We start from the raw sequence: 20388 nt of genomic DNA, 5'->3' as shown, positions 1-20388 counted from the left end.
CTCGGTGCAGCAAGTAATTTCTCAATTGTGCAGGTCAATACGCCGCATCACACTTTGTCTATGTCTAAAACTGTGCTTCATTGCCAATTCGTCACAATTGGGAAATTGTTGGGTGGCAGCATGTGAGTATACATCATGCCACCTACCACGTTGTTCCCAACCACACTCCATCTAACCCCGCCTGCCTCTTGTTTCCATGCAACATCACATGAGAATGTTGCAGCGCGACCCGCTTGCTATGGACCGTATCAGGTGTACATTTGGTGGGTTGTTTCTGACACCACCTCACGAGGATGTTAGCCAAACTCTATTTAGAAGAGAAGACAAACTTGGATTTGGAAAGCTTAGCCTCGGCTGATTGGATTGCAACCAGTTACGCTTGAATAAGCACATTGAAGATCTCACTCCTCTTCCCTGTCGTCAGCTTTAATTCTGCATATCAGCCTGTACTCTCACTCAAGGCCGTCAAGGACAAGGGGGCCTTGAATGCCTGGGGGATTGGCCGCTGTTTAGGACAACAAAATGTCCCATTTCCTGTGCACAACATGTACTATGCTGTAGGAAGGAAACCAAACTCAAAGAAAACATGAAAAAATGGGCTTTCTTTGAAATCTCAAAGCAATTTGTAGAAAAATCCCTGTCCCACCCAGTCTATAACGGAAAGGAATGTACATACTGTCTACTCTTTTCCCACAGCAATAGAGACAAAATAACACCCACAATATTGGGTAAAAAATGAGTTAATTAAATTTTGAGTGTTTTAGACTCAACAGTGACAAAAACATAAAATATGGTACTTCATACTTAAACATGATTATTTACTATACTACAATATGCATTCATTGTATGGGAAAACCTGTTTGGTAACAGTAGGTGTCGTTGTCTGCCTACATAACTCATGGTGTGTCACTCTAACAGTAACAAGACATTCTGTATTATTTAAACTAGTAGTATCTTAAACCAACTATGATAATACTATAATATGATTTAATAATCATAATGATAATGATGATGAAGATAATGACAATAATAATGATACTAATGATGACAATTATAATAATTATTATAATTGTCATTATTAGTATCAATATTATCATTATCATCATCATTATTAATAATACTACTTCTACTACTACTAATAAAAATATACAGGTATATGTAATAACACAATGTTAGCGTTAGATGTCACTGTGATCTCACATAACCTAAAATCCTGAGCAGGGCGTTCAAATTTATCAGTGGTCACAACTTTAAATGCTCTTGTAAAATCCCTCCCGTTCCATCCTTTATTCCCCCTACGCCCCCCCCCCATTCCCACACACACAAACACACATTATTAAAAAAAAAACTGTTTCTAGGTATATAAAATAATATATATACCATTCAGAGTGGTCCCTGTGTGAAATTGGTAAGTGTATCTTATTTTTCTTTCAAATCCAGAACATTGCATTTTTTTATTTTATTTTATTTTACAAAAACATTAACTTTTTGGGGCTCCCAAAAAGTATTGGCTTTACTAAACATTTAATACATGTACTTAATTTCAAGACCTGTGGTTAAAATGTGCATGCAGTTTTTATATTATTGTGAAAATGATCTGTTACTCCTTTGTGCAGAAACAAAAGGGCTGCAGGCGAGCCGAATGGGGTCAAAGATTATGTTTAGGTCTGGCTGATCAATTAATCATTAAGCTCTTCAATTATGAATTTAGTTGGAGAACGCGGAGCTGCAGCATCTTTCATGGAGATGCTCGGGATGTGGGAGAGGCTGCGCGCTCCCGACTATGCTTTCTTGGAGGCGGGAGCGCGCGCAGAAGAGCAGAAGGCGAGAGAGATGCGAGAGAGATGTGAGAGAGTGGGGGAGAAAAATCATCCGAGGACCGCAAACTGCTCACCGGGACAAAAACATGTTGCCTCCAACGCCCCATGGCAGCAAAAGTCACGTAAAATGATCCCTCTGTGAGACATTTTCAACATTTCTTCTCAAGTTTCGGCGTGAAAAGTGGATCTTGATTGAATAGAAGCGTGGTTTGAGTTACTGTGGTACAGGTAAGTCCATTCAGAATTCAATTTAATTGAGTAAGAGGCAAAACAGATGGAAAGGCTTTGATGAATTGTTGGTACAAGAGTAAGGAAATGTTGGGAGATGGAATTGCATGAAAGAACAGCTCAATAAGACCAAAAATTACTGTTTTTAGAGGCACTATGTTACAAATTGGGTTGTGTTTGAGGTTTTATTTTTGTGTATCAAGTTTCATATAAAGTTCAAATGAGAAATTACCATATAGTAAAGATAAGTGCTTGAGAAAAGGAAAGGTTGGGTCAATATTTAAGACGAAACGTAGATTGGCAGCACCGTGGAATATGAATTCCTGAGCTTTCTATATTCAAATCCTTTTTTCCCACATTACAAAATAATATTGTTTGGTTAAAAGAAGACTGAATGATGCCGTCTGACTCTATGTGAGCCATTCTGCCTAAAGTAAATATTTTTTTTGTCTTTTTGTAGTGCTTTTTTAAAACGTGGAAGATATCTGAAATCTGATTGGAGTTGGTGAAATAATTGCAAGAAATTACAGATGAGAAAATAGCCAGTCAAGATATTTGCCTTTCAAAATGCCTTACATTAATGGCGCATTAAAATGAAAAGACTTCAGTTCCTAATTTGGGTCATTCATGGAAAAGTAGCGCCACAATCCTGCCACCCAGAAAGTAACATTTAATATCCTGTATATCTACGGATTATGAAACTACTCAAAAACAATCAATTTTGCCTTCTTAATGCATATACATACAGGCCTTTTTGCAAAGCATGCTAAACTTCAGGATTGTTAATTTGCGTTTTTTCTTAAATCGTTCGGAAAACATCCTGTCACTCATCAACCTTTCAATGTGCATTTCACAGGTGCAGAAAATGGCGCCGAGACTCATGGCGGTCGTGGCTTTGTGGGGCACACTGCTGGCGTGCGTGCGCTGCTGTCCCGAGCAGTGCACCTGCCAGGACAAAACGGCCCATCAATTTGCCGACTGCTCTTACAAAGAATTGCTAGACGTTCCCGCGGGTCTGCCTACCAACCTGACCACCGTGGGCCTCTCAGCCAACAAGATCAAATCTCTGAAAAGCAAAAGTTTCGCCAACATTACCCAGGTCACCTCTCTCTGGCTGGCTCACAATGAGATTGTTTCCATTCAGATGGGCACGTTGGCTCCTTTGGTTCAACTTCGCAACCTGGACATCAGCCACAATAAAATAGTCAACTTCCCATGGAAGGACTTGATGAATTTGACCGCCTTGCAGCTTCTCAAAATGAACAACAACGAAATGGAGAACCTCCCCAAGGATGCCTTCTCAACGCTGAAAGATCTGCGCTCACTCCGCATTAACAACAACAAGTTCACCGTCATCGTTCAAGGCACCTTCGAAGCCTTGTCCTCCATGTCCCACCTTCAGATCTACAACAACCCCTTCGCGTGCTCCTGCCGTCTGGAGTGGCTGAAGGACTGGATCGCCGCCACCAAGATCTCCGTCCCCGAGCCCAATTCCATTCTTTGTGAGACCCCGGTGAACCTGAAGGGTTTGATGGTGACAAAATTCCCCAAACTGGACTGTGAGGCTCCCATCGCCACGATAACCACCCAGCCCGATATCGGCGTCGCAGATCCGGTCGAGGGCTCCTCGGTGGTTTTGAACTGCGAAACCAAGGGAAGTCCAAAACCTCTGGTCAGCTGGGAGGTCATCGCTGGCAATCAGAACTTCTTGTTTCCTTTGCCTTCCGCGGGCAACGGCCAAGACTTGCCGATCAACGACAAGACCACGAATGGTCGCTTCTTGGTTTTTCAAAACGGCACCTTGGTCGTCCCCCGCCTCACTAAAAAGGAAGACGGAAATTACACCTGCATGGCGGTGAACGATTTGGGCGAAGCCAAGAGCACGGTTAAACTCTCCCCGGCCGTGAGCAAGAAGCACGCAACGGCGGATTCCACCATAGACAAGATTCGCCCATCTTTCAATAAGCCCACTCAACCCAAGAGCTCTAAAAACAACGTGATCAACTGGAACAAGGGTCACGACCGGTCCAAGATCAGCTCCGACAAACAAGACGGCGCCGGCGAGGCGGGGATTCCTAAGGACCCCGCGTTCACGAGCAAGTGCGGCGTGCGAGACGGCAGCGAATACGTCTCCAACCACGCCTTCAACATGAGCCTGGACGACCTCAAGCAGTACACCTTCGATTTTGGCGTCATTGCACTGGAGGTGTCCGAGACCGAGGCCAAGGTCAAGCTGAACCCCCTTCAGCTCGCTCGAAGTCAGGCCAACCTTCACCTGAGCCAAGGTGACGACGACGCGGAGACGGTGGTCCGGGAACCCCTGGGCTTGTATCAGTCTTCCTCGGCGAAGGCGAGCCCGGACATGCTTTACATTTGCGTGGACACCGGAAACGGACACTCCCTTATTAAGTGGTCTAACATCGAAGAAGGGGTCAACTCCTACCACTTCACCGGTTTACACCCCGGCACCAATTACACCCTCTGTCTCACCTACGGGGGCCAGGACTGCCAAGTCCAAGTGGTCTTCACCACCCGGAAGAAGATCCCCTCCCTTCTCATCATTGTGGTGGTGAGCATATTCCTCCTGGGCTTGGCCACGGTTCCCCTACTGGGGGCCACCTGCTGCCATCTTCTGTACAAATACCAAGGAAAGACCTACAAGCTGGTCTTGAAAGCGCACAATCCCGATCAGATGGAGAAGCAAATGACCGGGGACTTTGATGGCAGAGCGTCCTTGGTGGAATCGGAGAAGACCCTAGACGCCAGCGAGATGGGGGAGGCGGAGCCCCCGGAGGGAGAGGGGGAAGCCGAGGGCAGCTTGGCTACCGAATCCATCCCCGGATCGTCATCCAAGACCAACCAGGAGGAATTCGAGGTGGGCTCAGAGTACAGCGATAGACTACCGCTGGGGGCGGAGGCGGTCAACATCTCAGAAGAGATCAACGGAAACTACAAGCAGTCGAGCCGCTGAGAGCCTCGTAAGATCTATTTCATCCTCCTTCTGATCCTCAAAGAATTGAGTGGTTTCTTTTTTTTTTAACTTTAGAAAAGATTTCACCAATCACTGAGATTGTATGAGTCTCTTGTAATTTAAAAAAAAATCACCCCCCCAAAAAAGGTGCTAGAAAAAGTGGCATTGTTAACTCATTAGACGCCATTGACGCCAATAGACGTCCAATCCATTTACACTGGGAGGAGCTGTCAGCATTGCCTGCTCCTCCCAGTAAAATGGTAGTGACTGGGTAAAACTAAACCAGCAGTTTCCAAATATTTGTATTTTTTTTTGCCAAAGCACATATTTTATTTTGAAAAAAAAATCGGGCACAGACAACAAAAAGTAGGGCCTTTTTTAAATATGTATTGTGCAAGAGCAATTGATTGTTAAATATGAACTAAAATAAATAGGGATTTTTTAAAACAACCAAACATGCAAAAAAAAAAAAAGAAAACATTGCCAAATAATTTGAAGCGCACTAATCAATTTTGTAAGGGCACTTTTAAATGTGTTTGAAAAAAGCGCCTCTCAGGTAAAATTGGCCGCATTTGGATGGAAAAAGAGATTAACGTCAAACGACTTAAAGTACAATTTTCGCTGCATTTTAAACTCGTATAGTGTTGCTTTATAATTGATATAGTATATATCATTTGACGCGGCGTGAGGCTTTAAAATATGTGCGATTCTACCGAGCCATCGTATATCGTCTATGGCATGATGCTGTTTTATTACTCGTGATTTTTCTTATAATCGTAACTAGATGACTTTTATTTCGACGTAGCTGCTGTCAATTTTGTACTGTGAAGCCATGTACAATATTTTTCCCATGTTTAAATGAGTTTCTATGAAGCCCCCCAAACGAAAGGACGCAGGAGAGCGTCTGTCAGCTTTTCTGTACTTGTATACTTTGATAGTGCGTTTTTTTGTGTGAAATATGATGTTAAAATGAAAGAAAAAAAACGAACGTGATCTTTCAAATGTTTTGATATGATTTCTTGTAAGTGGAATTAATAAAATATTTGAAAAACATTTCTCTGACTTTAATGAAGTGGATGAAATAATGTATAGAAATGTCATCTGCATGCCTATTTTAACGGTTATTTATGTTATTTATTGAGGCTTCTTTTTAAATGTTTCCCCTCTTTATTGTAGATGATGCAAAACACGTACATTTGAATGTTTTGTATTATTTTAATAAGGTTATTCAAGGGATTTTCTCTGAAATTTAACATTTTGGAAATTGAAAACCTAAACATATAGTCTCAGGTCATGTTTTTTTCACAATACAAATGTGTTATTGATCCTTCTAAATTCCAAGTAATTTGAAATCACACAAAATTGTAATCTGATATAAAAGGACAACTGATTGCCCAGTCCATGGAAATTTCCTTATCTGTATAAAAAAAAGTCACTTGGTGGAATAAATACCGTTAAAATGTTGCTTAGCACATGCTTTGTCCAAGTTTTATGATCTGAAGTGACAACAGATGAATTAGCTTTATAATTTGAGGAGAATTGCACATTATGATATAGGTGCCTGAACCTGCGCTTCCGTCCAAATGGAAAATGTTCCCCCCCTCCCCCTGACACACACATGGGGAGTCCATGCCCAGAACAAAGGAAAATGGAAGCAAAATGATCTAAGTACAGCACATTATGGATCTATACAAGGAGTGGAAACTGCGTCATTTATTGTTCAGTTTCAGGTCTCCTTGCTGTCGCCGCCTTTGGTGCTGCCCTTCAGGCTCCCGTTGACAAAGCTGTCGGTGGCCGTGCGCTGCTGGAAGTGTTTCCTGGTGCCCACCAGTGAGGGGTTGTTGACCAGAGTGTAGATGAGCTGCCAGTGGCTCCTGGCTCGCTTGGCACTCGACACTTTCACTTGTTTCTTCTCCTGCTGGACCAACTGGATCCCTGAACACAGAACATCAAAACATTAAATCACTCAGGGTGGACATCCATAATGGTCTTTTGCACCCGGTAAGTAAAAATGAAATTTGTGATACTCCTGTTTCAGAGCACGTTTACATTTTTCATGCCGCTTTTTCTTATTAAATCGCTATGCGGTGTGCCTAATATTGTGTACATTTTCTCGTCTACAGTAATATTTGAAGGCCACGGCGGACCCTCCAGATATGACAGGAGTGGTAATAATAGAAAGCAATCACATTGTAATCCTCTAGGCGTGATGGGACGCACCCACACACACACACATGCAGGTATCACTATTAACGCCCTGAACGCTGCAGTCCCTTGACTACATGAATAGTAACCAGGCCATTAGCGCAGCTCATCTGCTTAATCGGCTCCAAAAGATTTAATTGATGTAATACAACACATTATTGTCATTATCTAGATAAGTAAATGGGCCCATTTTTACATTTATCGGGCCCCTGATGTGTATTTGTATTGTATAACCCCCCCTTGTTTATCCGTGACTCTGCTGTCCAATATCTAGCCTTGAAGCAGATAAATAATCCATAGCAACTTCTCCATTTTTTTGGGCCGGAATGGACCGCTGAATACTTTATGAGTGATTTTTATTGAGACTGTAAGCCGCAGGACCGTGAATTATTCCACGCGTGACTCAATTTGCTCTTCTCATATTAAATCAGATCGGCTTTCATTTCTATGGCGCGTGTGAGACAGAGTCCTGATGGGATTATGTGTCTGAGACCTCCATAGAATGCTCAAGCATCACTAGCCACCCAAAATATTTTCTGAATCATTATGTTATGATTAACAGTGTATTTTTACTAATTGTACTTGAAGTCAGTTATGTCAGCTAGGATGTGGGTGTTTTTTTTTTTATTTAAGTGATATACACCTTCTTCAATGTCCCGTGACCGCTGCGCGACATTGTTCTTCCTGTCTGCAGACTGCAGCAGCATCCCGCAGAAAGCCTTCATCACAGGGTGGGACTGGCTCACCTCGATCTTCAGATAATGAGCGTAACAGCGGTAGGCTGCAGACAGACACAAGGGGTGGCCATGGAGAAAGAAAGAAAGAAAAAAATCACTAAACATGTAGCACATCCCTCCATGTTGGCTTTGAGGCAATCACACATAATAGCCATACAATCAAAGCCCCCCCCCCCTTCCTTTTTTAACACCTGCTTTCACTGACAACAGATGTCTCAAAACTGCAGCCATTTCAGAAAAAGATGTCCAATTAAAGTGCAGCACTCTATAGGATAAACGGTTCAGAAAATGAATGAGTAAAAATATAATATATCATACATGGATTTTTCTGTGTTTGAGTGTTTCTGTTAAGATACATCTCATTACTCACATCAGCGACCTGTAATAAATACAGAAGAGTAAACAAAGGAAAGTATAAAATACCATGAATATTAAATACATTGTCTGTCTCCAATTTATTTGGAGATGAAATATTATTTTGACCAGTGTTTGTTAATTCTTTGGTTTTTTTTTTCAGCTATATGTGACTTGTCCTTTTGTTTACCCATTAATTTCACCTGCTGTTTCCTGCCCCTGGTGCCTCTTCCTATTTGTTCCCTCTTGTGTCACCCAGCTGTTCTTGATTGTTTCGTTTGTCTTTTTCAAACATTTAGTCATTGTCATTCCCTTGTCAGTTCATTTCTTTATGTATGCCGAGTTCCAGTCACCATCTCACTGCGTAAGTTTGTTTTTTACTGAGTTTTATATTAAGATTTCTTTTTGAGTGAACAATTATGTTATTAAAAGAACACATTAGTGCATCCCATTCTCCATTTCCCCATGCCTCCCTGCGCTGTGCCACAACGCCAGACCACATCAGTGTTTGCTAAAAATAGATGTATTTTAATGACAAAATAATAATTTAGCAATGACTATTTGCCGTTAGTTTCATTTGCACCACAAATACAGAAGTGTTGATAATTAATATGAGCAGTGAATGTTAGTGCACTAAAAGCATGCCACAGAAACAAAATGTTGTGTTGTGAAATGTTAAAGATATTGTTTGAGAGCAGGCAGATAACATTGTTTCTCATTTGTTGCATCTTCTCCTGATTATTGAAGTAAACAACTTATTTTTTACTGTGGTACATCTCACTGGACCAGTAATAAATACACATATTAGGCAAGAAAATCAATAATTTATGCAGGCAGGGAAGGATTCATGTCCAAAAGTCAAAGTTCAGAGCCATAATCTTGTATATAGATAGCAGAGAAATGTATTAGCTAACTAAACTCTGACCAATTCAAATGGTTTAAAATTGAATACTACGTCCGGAAATAGTAGTGTAAACATAACAAAATGACGTGAGTTCCATCAAAGAATCCCAGGAAAATTTCAAGATCACGCATCTGATGTGTACACCAGTTTGACAGTTACCGCAATACTTATTTATCAGACAATGAATGTGTTTGTAATGCAAGTGGTTAGCACGTACTCGCACGGTATCCAAAGAGGCTTACCCGGATCAAATGCCTCCACATTTCTGTTCAGAAGGCTGATGTCCATGCGTCCCATGTGAACAATGTTGAACAAGGCTGTGACGATCATGCGCCAGGCTGCCAGGATCACCCCAATCAGAACATTGACTGGAAAAAGCAGGTAAGTCAGCAGGAAGAGGTTGCCCCTGTGTGTGAGAGAGATGAAGTTGAATCTACTTTCAAGAAAAGTAATTTAGTATAAAACCATCTATCATTTACAGCGGTGATTCTTAATCCATTATTGCTCTTAAATTGTAGGCCTAATCTGATTATGGATTAAAGATCACTCTTTTAAAAAGTAATTTAGTAGTTAAATTACTTAATGTTCAATGTTATAAATAATATTAATAGGTACTTTTCAGTTACATTCAGCAAAGTCAACATATAAATGCAAAGAGTCTTTCCAACATGCTACGGCCCAAACTAATCATGTGCTGTGTCAAAGCTCAAGAAAATCACAATGAAAATTTGGTCTCCTTATTTTGCATATTACAATTTTGTTATCCTTGACTGACACAAAGTAAAAATAGTGGATGTATTTGGCTGTCATCTTTCAGTGAACTAAGCAACTACGCATATTTCAAGAAGTTGGGGCCCCCAAAATGCTGGAGAAGTGTGGTTTTGATGGTTTTTTTCTCCCTTAATTTATTCTAACATTATATTTGAAGTGATGTATCATACCAATTATTTGGAGGTTCCAAATCACTGGAAATGATAAATATAAAAACATTTACTACATCTATCCTGGGCCCCTATCCCATTTTGGTCCCAGAATAATAAGGTCTACTTCATTGTCTAGAAAGCTCTGCATTACCTGTTGTTGAGGTCTCGTGTGCCAGATATCCTTTTGATAAACCAAAACTTGGAAGTGATGTGCTGAATCATCACAGACAGCAGAATCATCAACCAGAAAGGCCTAGATGGATAAAGTAGAAAAGAATCAGACATCTCCAGAAATGAAAGAGAAACACCACGATTTGTTTGCATTTGAAAACCGAGCAGATTCCACTAGCTGTGTTTAACTGCTACAAATGGTACAAAACAGCTTTGCTTTGAGTCATTGTCCTTGGTAAAATCAAATCTCGTGCCACTTAGGGAAGAAGCAGGCAGTTGCAGACTGTAATAGAGTGAGTGGCCTGCACACTCACCAGATCTAAACCGAATTGAGCTGTTGTGAAACAAAGCTTGATCCTACGGTACGCAAAAAGTGCCAATAAAAAACAATTTTTAGGAGGCGCTTGTGGAAGCGTGGGGAGAAATTTCTCCCTATTACCTATAAAAAAATGGACACTAGTAAAAATTATTTCATTTCATATTTAAAAAAAAAAAAAAGATATTTCTAACCTCATCAATGACTTGACTATATGTATCTTCTATCAATTTTGTAACCTATTTGATTTGGTGAAAAAAAAGTGTTCACAGACAACACAAAATTGTCTGAGTCACCCCATTCTTTTGAATGGTAGTATAACTGTGTTGGTAGTAAAATGAGTTTTTTAGAACCTGATTAGCTTGTGAGTTGCAATGTCTGTGCTCACCACATGCTCCAAAAGACCTGAAAGAGGATGAGGTTCTGTCCATGCAGGATGGGTATGATAATAAGGAAGACAGTGATGAGAAGACAAAGGAAGTACACCATGGTTTGGACCATCACGGCTACAAAGTGGAGAGCTTGAGTCAGTTTTCATGCTTGAAAGTAATGAAACATGATGACGGGATCACATACGACACTGTTTCACCCCACCGCCCCCCGCATCCCCTTCCAACTATACCGATGCAGACGTGAGCCGCCGTAAAGCTGGTGTATCCCATCCAGCAAACCAAAGCTGGCCGGGAAGCCCGAATACTCCTCTGGCAGTTATAAACATTATAGATGTCTCCCCTGTAAAGCCCCTTTAGGTTGGACCTGCACAGTGAAAGCATGAAGACAAGTGGATAGCAATTGACTTTAATAGCTGAACATTTCATTTTAATAGCAATTTTTCACGTCTTGTAGCAGTTCATGCAGAACAAATGCTGCTCTGCCTGTCTGGAAGATCATTACCCCATTATGTTAGAAGAATACCCAAGTGGGCTATTTGGCTTGAGTGAGAGAGCAGGAATTTAGCAAAGTTTAGCTAAAATGGGGCAAAATAATGAAGATAAAAAAATGGTGTCCCTACCGATGGAGAACCATGGATCTCATGAACATTGCCAAGTTGACAAGGCTTGACAGAGTCATCGCTGAGATGTAGCAGACTGCCAAAGGAAAAAAAATGTTTTGTAATACCAATGTGATAAAGTATACATCTGTTTTTTTTTACATTTTAATACTATGACTGTCAATAAGTCAAATTATTTAATAAATATGACTTGACTTTGTTTTGCTTGTTGATTCACTCACCCTCGACACACCAAATGTAATAGACCACTATTCGGACCACCTCATGTTTGTCGGGAGAGAGAACGATCCGGAAGCCGGCTAAAACATTGGCAATGTCTTCATCAACCCCCAGGCGGGCGATTTGGAGCGACGGCACCACGGCTATGATTAGCAGCAGGCCGACCTAAAATGTTAAACATTCATCAAAAACAATGTCAAGCTAATAGTAAACAGTTGGTGATGAGGTATAAGTAACTGTAGATACAGCTTACCTGATAAAGCGTGATAAATGAAACCACTCCAGATATGGCTAACTTTAGAGGAAATCTGAAAGCTATTGGGAAAAAAATTAAATTGTCAAAACTGTTGGCAGGAATACACGGGCAGGAAAACAAAAAGCCAATTTCACCTTCCTCTGGTGTATAAATATAAGATTTCACACCATCCATTATTCTTTGAGGCAGCTTGGGGGTCTCTGTGTTTGATATGCTGGGGTGGAAGGTATACAACACATGATATTGGTACTTATTTTCAAGGTATTCATCACCAACAGAGATGATGTTTTGTTCCAAAGTTTTATTTAGTTTATTTGTTTTAGCTTTTAATAATAATAATAATCGGACATAGGCCATGTCGTCATTACCACAACACAAAAGCCTACTTGTCATCACACTTTACTGAGAGAATAGAAGATATTGTATTATGCCCCACTCACCTTATCTTGTTGTGCTTCTTCTTTTTAAGCAATTTCTTCACATAATCGCTGTAGTAGCAGCAGGTCAGATCCTAACAAAGACATGAGAATAACAAATGTAAAAGTTTAAAAAAAATACCTTGTGGGCATGATTTTTGCATGTCAGAAACTATAAATTTCCAGGAAAAATCTATCAAAAATCACAAATGGTCATCATTTAAGTTGACATTTTCAAGAAAAAAAACTTCTTAAACTTGATTTCAAAAGTCTTAAGAACCACGAGGGATACCCTAAATAAAGTGTGGGGCAAAAATTTACGATACCGTCGTGGCTGATAAGGTTTTCTTTCAACAAAACTATATAGATTTTTAATAAATGCCACCAGCTTTAATGGTTTCAAACTATTTGTATTACTATTAAATCAAAAACACAGACATTTTTCACTGACATTAGCATGACGCTCCTATGTATTCAGGAAAGGTAGAATAAGGACATTTCCCAAATAATTTGTGTCCAAGCAATTTTTTCAACCCCTTAGATAAGTTATTTGTTTAAAAAAGAAAAGAAAAAAAGACCTGTGGAATAGTATATAATTGATCATATTGCTGGTGGATGTGCAGAGTGAGGCCAATGACCTCACCCTCGATTTGGACGATTCTCAAGATTAGCATGAAGGAAACATGCCATTGGGTTTAGTTGGCGAAAAAACACAGCAACCTTTCCCTAATCTGATCAACAACAAAACATAAACCAATTACATGGAATCTACTTAAAATGGTCAGGCTCCTGGCACATTGCATCAGCAGAAACGGCACACGTTGCACACTGAAATGGCTACGGTCTCGTACAGTGAGTGTAAGTTCAGAAAGTACGTACTGTTCGCCTTTTGGAAATCTTGTTTGGAACATACAAAGCTTAGTAAATAGTAGCTGCTATCAATTAAAATGGTATTCAGTCAGTTATCAACTGGAGAGGAGATTAAACCTGCCAGATGCAATAATATAACACTTACAAATGTGAAGACTTACCTCCGGAACATTGTTCTTTTCGGTGCCCTTTAAGCCCTTGAAAAGGAGAAGAGGATACTGGAAACTAAGGAAAGCCAAACAAGCAATTTGGGGTAGGCTGGAGAACAGCAAGTAGTGTTTGTGTATCTAAAAAAAAAAGAAAAATGTTTGGTTTTCTGTAAAACAGCAGACTATTTGTGAAAAATGGGGAGTCACAATAAGAATAGCCTGGGGGTGTCCAAACTATTCCACAAAGGGCCGCACTGAGTGCAGGTTTTTCTTCCAACTGATTTAGCACAGACTGTTTAACCAATGAGAATTCTTCCGAAACAAGCAGTCCCTGACTGCAATCAACTGATTTCAGTTTGAAAACACCAGATTGGTAAAAATGTAGATTCTTTATTGGTTGAAATGAACACCAGCATCTATTGTGGGCCTTGAGGAATGGTTTGGACACCTGTGGAATAGCCGCAAATAAATTATTTTAGCTGATTATTGAGGCTTCGGTATTGACTTTAGTGCTTGTTAAAATTGTACTCAAATGTTGTAAACCTGAGTGGTAATCGGTGCCACTGGTGGTGAAACGATAGTTCCTAAAAGCCCATGATAAATACGGAAAAATCTACATCTGATCACTGACTGATCATTAATTTCACCCTTTCTTTAAAAACAAGAAATGAATGCATCCATTCTAATTCCCCACAACTAATTTATACCTTTAACTATCCACAGTTTGATCTGCTTGACAGAGGGTGATACAACATATACTAGTTATTTACATGAAGTATAATATAATGCAGTCTATCCCAATATCCCAGAATCTTTAGTAAGAAGATGACCGTTTCAAGATTTGAGCAAAGATTACAAACTATACCTGTGGCGTTTTAGGGCAATCAATTTTTTGCCAAACCAAGACACCAAAGTGTGTCCAGGATAGAAGGCTACCGAGTACGTAGCCAACTTTGTTATGAAGAGTGCCGCATGCCAGGAGAGGGTAGTAAAGGGCGGGGTAGAAGAATACTCCAAGAATCATCCAGTTTTCTGCAGGAAACCAAAAAAATAAAAAATTCTAAATTCTAGTGTTCAGTTGTACAGCTCAGACTAATAACAGAAAGTTCCGAAACCATTTACTATATTTGAATCTAAATTTATTACTAACAGGAAAACAGTGCTTGAAAGAGGGTCGCTACATCTTTCCATATCCATTGTAGAATAACATCTCATTGTTAAAGTTAATAAACAATAAATTAGTTATACATCATGAGAAAAAAATTGTAGAAATTGATTTAAAATTGAGTAAAAGTTTATATTAAAACATGTTTTTTTAAAAAAATAACTGGAATGTTTAGTTAATTCATTCAATATTAAATGGTTTGTAGAATACATTAAATACAGTAGCATAAAACACATTTGGTCTTGTAATTTTCAACTTGCAAAGTACAACCTGAGTACAGAGAGATGTCAGGTTTTGAATGCACAACATGGGTAGACTGGTACGAATGTAAAAAGAAAACAATTTGCTGTGACTGTAACATCTATAAAAGCTTGTTTTTTTGGGTAATGTGCAAAGCAGCAGATTGACAACATTTGGCGATTTCTTATGTAATTTCATTTCAAGAATTCAAACATCTTATTACCCAATTCATACGTTGGAAGCAACACAAAGCCATGGCTAGAAAAGAAGCAAATTGTGTAATGCTGTGTGCAGAGGTCACTCGAAATCTCACATGTCACTCTATCTAGAAACAAGGACAACTGAAAAAGCTCACGTTTGTTCTTGGTCTCTGTGAGGAAGGGTAGAGGATTCGGTGATATGACCATGCTGAAGAATTTGCACAAAAGCACTCCAAACACAGCCACTGCCAGGCCCTTGTGCTGTGTATGGTCCAAAAAGTTGACCGGACTGTGGAAAGCAAGTGGCAGGTATTTAGAGGCTACATGCTGGTGACACTGCGTGCAGATGTGATGATAATTGTGAAGAAAGGAGCAAAAAGGTGCTGATCAGTATTTTTGTTGACAGAGTAATTATAAACTATCCAAACCCGCTTTTTTGTCATAGTTTAGCTGCCCGTGCGACTTTAGCTTTCATTCCATTTGCAGTTTGGTTATGCTATGGTATTAAGACTATAGTTATCGGAGAAACTGTTAAAAAAAATAACATGCTTATTACGTATGTAGTTTTCCATTTCACGTAATACTGCAGTACAAATGACTGCATATAATGCTACAATATCATGAATACTTGTTTGCTCTTTGTTGCACCATTTTGGACCCGTGCAACAAATACGTACTTGGATACTACTTATAATCCAAAAAATACAATAGTTGCCATGTTTTAACCTTGAAGTTCTGGCTAATTGTCACAATTTAAAAATATTTTTTTCTTTTTTAATTTAAATGTAATCTAAAATGTACAGTGTCGTAGTTATCTGAAGTTTATCAGAGCCTCACCTAAGCAAACCTAGGAGTCCCCTCTGTTTGCTGCCGGTTTTTGTACGTCTGGCTAAGACTGCGAGGATCACCATGACGACAAGCTGGAAAAGGAGATACATTAGTTAGAGATATGCACAGTCCAGCATAGCCAATGAAGCATCAGCTTTCTTTTTCAGGTTTAAGCCTACTCTGCTTCAGACAAAAAAAAGTGGAGTGGATGTAGATAGCCCACCACAAAAGGCAGTGCCTCATTAGAGCCCCCCGTGGACGAGGCTTCAATGAAACATCATTAGTCAAGATCAATGAGCAGTGGGAGCTTGGTGACCTTTTATGACTTGGTACATTTTGAGGAAACACAAAGCAAAAGACACAATGCTTTGCTCTAAATTTGACCTGGATGGACCAACTCTTGACCACACATTAGTTAAAAGTAATCAGGCCATCTTAAGAACAATTCCTTAATAGTCTTGGAACAAGTGTTCTTGTCAGTCTTGGGTGGTGGCTCAGCCACATGGGAATTGTATCCAAATGTTTCACAACAGATACAACAAAAGACTACAAATTAAAATGTGATTTGTGTAGTTTGATTGTAATAAAATATCGTACAATGACTTTAGGCCATCTTCCTATTGCTCAATTACAAAGTTTAATTAACATTTATTTCAGTGTGAATTTGTGCCAAATGCAACATGGTGGAAAAAAGCAACTCACTGATATTGCACTGATGCATATGTGGTAGAGTCTGTCATCTGCAGTGGGGTCACATTGAGGAATAATTCTAAAAAAAATACAAATAACAAAGCACACACACATGAAAAACAATCAACGTGTTTTGTAACACGAGGCCTCAATTGAGTAAGTGAGCAGGCCTGCACTTCAATAAACCTTTCACACGTCATCATCAGAACCTTTTGTGGCAGCTGAAATCCCGAAGCAGAGATTTGCATTTAACCGGATTGTTATCAGCGTGATGCAGGAAACAACTGACGCCTATGTTCACGTTACGTGCACAGCTAACACAGGAATGCCTGGTCATGAGGAAGTCATTACTACTTTGATATTGGAAGTGCTGGTGGAGTATACATAATGAATATGCAGCGGACAGCAACATTCAGGATGGAGAGAGTTGACCACAGACCCTCACCTGAGTAAACATTGAGCCGAATTGGCACTTTGGCGGCCACTCAAAGCGTAAACGCTGGCATCACATCAAACCGCATGTCAATTGAAAGCAAAGTCAAAATTCACCACTACAGTCGCAGGTTTGAAACAGGATATCGGACTGTTGACAAAAGTGCTAAAACCATCAAAAATATATTAAAGATAGAAGAACCACAACTCAGTACAGCTTAAAACTGACTGTGACTATTTTTTTATATATAGCATAAACGCTTCTCAGGGTTCATCTAAGGAAATTATGGAATAATACAATTGTCTTATTTATAGTCAGTGACAGTTTAAGAATGGAAACCTACACTTAAGAGCAAACTGCACTTTGTGAAGTCAAAACGAACTCTGCTCAGAGAAAACTAACCTTGTGTTGAATTTAACGACTGATAAGACACATTTTTTTGCTTGTCTATTGTTGGAGATAAAAACAATTGAATTTCGTTGACAGTGAGTAACCCTTTATAACCTTAACAGGAGTCCCATTTTGGCAGAATTTGTATCAGAAAATGTATCAACTGGCAACTAATATCTCAGTTAAAGCAGCATCTTCCAAAATGTTTCATAACTTAGATGTGAGTCACAACATTGGCAAATTGAAGTCATTTTACTTACTCTGTGTTGATCTTCTTGGGTACAGGGTCAAGGTCTGGGTACTCGTAGTCCAGCAGAGCATCCTTATCCATGGCGCCGTATCTTTTTGGAAACACTTCCAAAGTTTTCAACGGAGGAACTTCTCACCACAATTTCAAAGCGACACGCTGCTGTGATAGTGAGACACAAACTCCAGCCAGGTTTTAACCGCAGAGGCGTCCTTGTGGCCTGGCGGGGGTTTCAGCTTGGTTATCCCGGTCCCTGTTTTGGTCCTGTTATGGCGCTGAGGTACCGTGACGGCTTTGGGCCGCGACGCGCCTTGTCCACCCGGTGAAGGCCCCGTTTACCACTACGCCAGCAGACTGGGAAGAGAGAGTGGGGGTGGAGGGCTTGGGGTTGTGATGGGGGGGATAAAATGTGTGTGTGAAAGGAGGGGAGTAGTGGAGATCTGTGCAACCAATCTGGAAAGCCACCTGCTTCTTACCGGGATCACGTCTATTTGTGAGGTTGTGTTATTGGACCCGGAGCGGCAGTCAGGTGTGCATTATTATGAAACTACAGCTGGGACTGTGTGTAGATGGATGAAGAGATGAAGGACGCTATGTGGCCTTCCATAATGATAATGCTCGTTCTTTTTTAAGATGCAGCACTGCCTTACATTGATAATGGAGAGGCATTCCTTGATGAGGATCAAGAACAAGTTTGGCTGAACTTGGCACTTTATCAATCGCAGATACATTATTATTGAGTTTCCTCAGCCAGTGGAAATGAGTTACCGTATTTAGACTAGGCACTAGCAAGTAATTCAGGCAATAGACAGTCTTCAACGCTTCACCGTTTACTGGGGTGAACTAAAAAACTAAGGGTTTTGTTTCAATTTTCAACAGCGATATTTTGTATTTAAGTCATTCAACACGGAAAATTATTTTCTAGTATAATAGTTTATGTTTTGTTATTCGTCATGCAACAGTGTAATATACTATATGCTCCAAAAATAATATTAATGAACCAATTGCACAGTAAGACTTAAACTATTTCTGGTGGAAAAATTAGGTATGCCATCAATTGGTAACCTTGTTCTCTAAATGCGCTATAACATAAGTGTTTTCTTTAAACAACAACTTCTGTATGGATCCCTTGACGGTATATATATCCAGATACTTGGATAATGTGACCTGCTGTGGGTTAGTTAAGAGGTAGATGGAGGGCTAAAGCTGAGATTCTTTTAAACACTTTGAGCACTTAAAGGAAGATATAAGTGGGCTTATTTACTTTGGACCAATTACATTGTGAGTACTAAGCACTTTATTCACAGCAACATTACAGAATTTCATCAGAAAGCATACACACTTATTTTTGCCTATCATTATTATCAGTGTGTTCACTTATAACGCAACTTAGCAAGTACCTATTGTCCAAACAGGGAGCTTACTGTTAAGCGTTAAAATATTCATACATTTTTTTGAATAACATTTCACAACTCATAATAAATCTCTTTGCGAAAGGTACAAAAGACACGGAGGGGAAAAAAAAGTGGAGCTCAGAAATCGTATTAAAGGGGGTGGAATTCTCGAAAAGCCCCTTATGTGAAACAAAAGTGTGTGAGTGTTAAACAGACAGACATGGCCATAGGTCAGAGAAACAACTATAATACAATCGTTCTGTTCCTAATATTTGAAATAAAAATAAGCGCATGACTTTCCCACATGCAACCCCCCCCCCCCCCCCCCCCCCCCAAAAAAAAAGTTGACGATTGCAGATTTGTTAAGCTGTGATCTGAGACCGTGGCCGTTTCGCAACGCTGGCCCCACGTCTGCACACACTCATTATGGCGGGATTACAGCCACACTTAGTTGAGAGCGCACCACAACTTTCAACTTACCAGAGTCTTTCTCAAGCACAGTAAGCCACCACATCCAAAGTGCTGAAGGGGAGAGAAAGAAGCCAGGCAAATAAAGGGGTCACTGAACAAAGAATGCTTTGAACGCTTCCAATGACATCACACAGGAGCACTTTGATCATGCCAAACTACGGAAGGCTGGCTCGCAAGCAAAGCAAAGTCACCGACTCACTACACCTGACCAATGATCATGTTGAGACACTGATAGCTCTATTATTTGGGTGACGGCCTAAACGTCTCCTGGGAGGTAGAGAAACACCGCTTTTATCCAACGTGCTATTGTAAAAGTGACTTCATTAAAGCATCAAGACAGGCTCCACTTCTATATGCCACCAAAAAGGTAGCCTGGTCTGACCATCCCAGTTTGATTAATATTGATACATCTACTTTTTTTCCATTGTGACTTTGCACCCCTGTTTTTACTACATATCTGCACGTGTAGTGGATAAAGTATTGTTTAAAATAAATACACCAAAACGAAAGAAAAGGAGAGTGAAAGGTGCCACATGTTTGATTAAATTGAAAGTGTGTTTTCAGGTGTACCCACAGCACTAAATTACAAATCCCCAAAATGCATTGCGCAGTAGCTGTTTTACTTTTACAGGTTGACACTTTGCATCGAGGCATTATACATGCACTGTGTTGTGTGTTTTCATTTTAGAAAATCGAATCTTAAAACTGTTTTTTCACTGAAAATCATGCTGAAGGTGATATCCTAGAAACAGCCAAATCATGAATATTGTTTACAAATA

The 20388-nt window shown here is 40.0% G+C and overlaps 2 protein-coding genes and 1 long non-coding RNA gene across 4 annotated transcripts; 2 read left to right on the top strand and 1 right to left on the bottom strand.

The window, feature by feature from the left end:
• The first annotated feature begins 1804 nt into the window (after positions 1–1804).
• islr2 (immunoglobulin superfamily containing leucine-rich repeat 2) lies at positions 1805–6072 on the top strand. The gene is made up of 2 exons (XM_077596731.1): positions 1805–2048; positions 2905–6072. The coding sequence occupies exon 2, from the start codon at positions 2914–2916 to the stop codon at positions 5017–5019; it is 2106 nt and encodes a 701-aa protein (XP_077452857.1). The 5' UTR covers positions 1805–2048; positions 2905–2913; the 3' UTR covers positions 5020–6072.
• A 143-nt stretch (positions 6073–6215) lies between these two features.
• stra6 (signaling receptor and transporter of retinol STRA6) lies at positions 6216–19660 on the bottom strand. 2 transcript variants are annotated; one of them, XM_077596734.1, is made up of 18 exons: positions 19619–19660; positions 17758–18125; positions 16687–16753; positions 15994–16076; positions 15312–15445; positions 14417–14583; positions 13564–13689; positions 12557–12627; positions 12251–12330; positions 12114–12175; positions 11863–12025; positions 11642–11717; positions 11252–11385; positions 11018–11135; positions 10294–10395; positions 9462–9625; positions 7868–8005; positions 6216–6954 (listed from the first exon to the last, which is right to left on the bottom strand). In XM_077596734.1, the coding sequence occupies exons 2-18, from the start codon at positions 17826–17828 to the stop codon at positions 6746–6748; spliced, it is 1965 nt and encodes a 654-aa protein (XP_077452860.1). In that variant the 5' UTR covers positions 17829–18125; positions 19619–19660; the 3' UTR covers positions 6216–6745. The 2 variants fall into 2 exon arrangements, with proteins under 2 accessions (XP_077452860.1, XP_077452858.1); XM_077596732.1 differs by lacking the exon at positions 19619–19660 and having other exon boundaries at positions 17758–18475.
• On the top strand, positions 8254–16280 carry LOC144071534 (uncharacterized). Its single transcript, XR_013299660.1, has 3 exons — positions 8254–8679; positions 9493–9600; positions 16152–16280. It is a non-coding gene; the product is annotated as an uncharacterized LOC144071534 (long non-coding RNA).
• Positions 19661–20388: the final 728 nt, after the last annotated feature.

This window comes from Stigmatopora argus, chromosome 3 (genome assembly GCF_051989625.1).
Source record: "Stigmatopora argus isolate UIUO_Sarg chromosome 3, RoL_Sarg_1.0, whole genome shotgun sequence".
Lineage (NCBI taxonomy): Eukaryota > Metazoa > Chordata > Actinopteri > Syngnathiformes > Syngnathidae > Stigmatopora > Stigmatopora argus.
The sequence above is the reverse complement of the archived record's forward strand: the minus strand, read 5'-3'. Positions and strand labels throughout refer to the sequence as shown.

Coding starts and splice junctions, on each gene's coding strand:
- islr2 (XM_077596731.1), top strand. CDS start 2,914: ATGGCGCCGAGACTCATGGCGGTCGTGGCTTTGTGGGGCACACTGCTG.
- stra6 (XM_077596734.1), bottom strand. CDS start 17,828: ATGGATAAGGATGCTCTGCTGGACTACGAGTACCCAGACCTTGACCCT. Junction 12,026..12,113: donor CATTTATCACGCTTTATCAG/GTAAGCTGTATC, acceptor TTAACATTTTAG/GTCGGCCTGCTGCTAATCAT. Junction 11,718..11,862: donor TTACATTTGGTGTGTCGAGG/GTGAGTGAATCA, acceptor TTCCTTTGGCAG/TCTGCTACATCTCAGCGATG.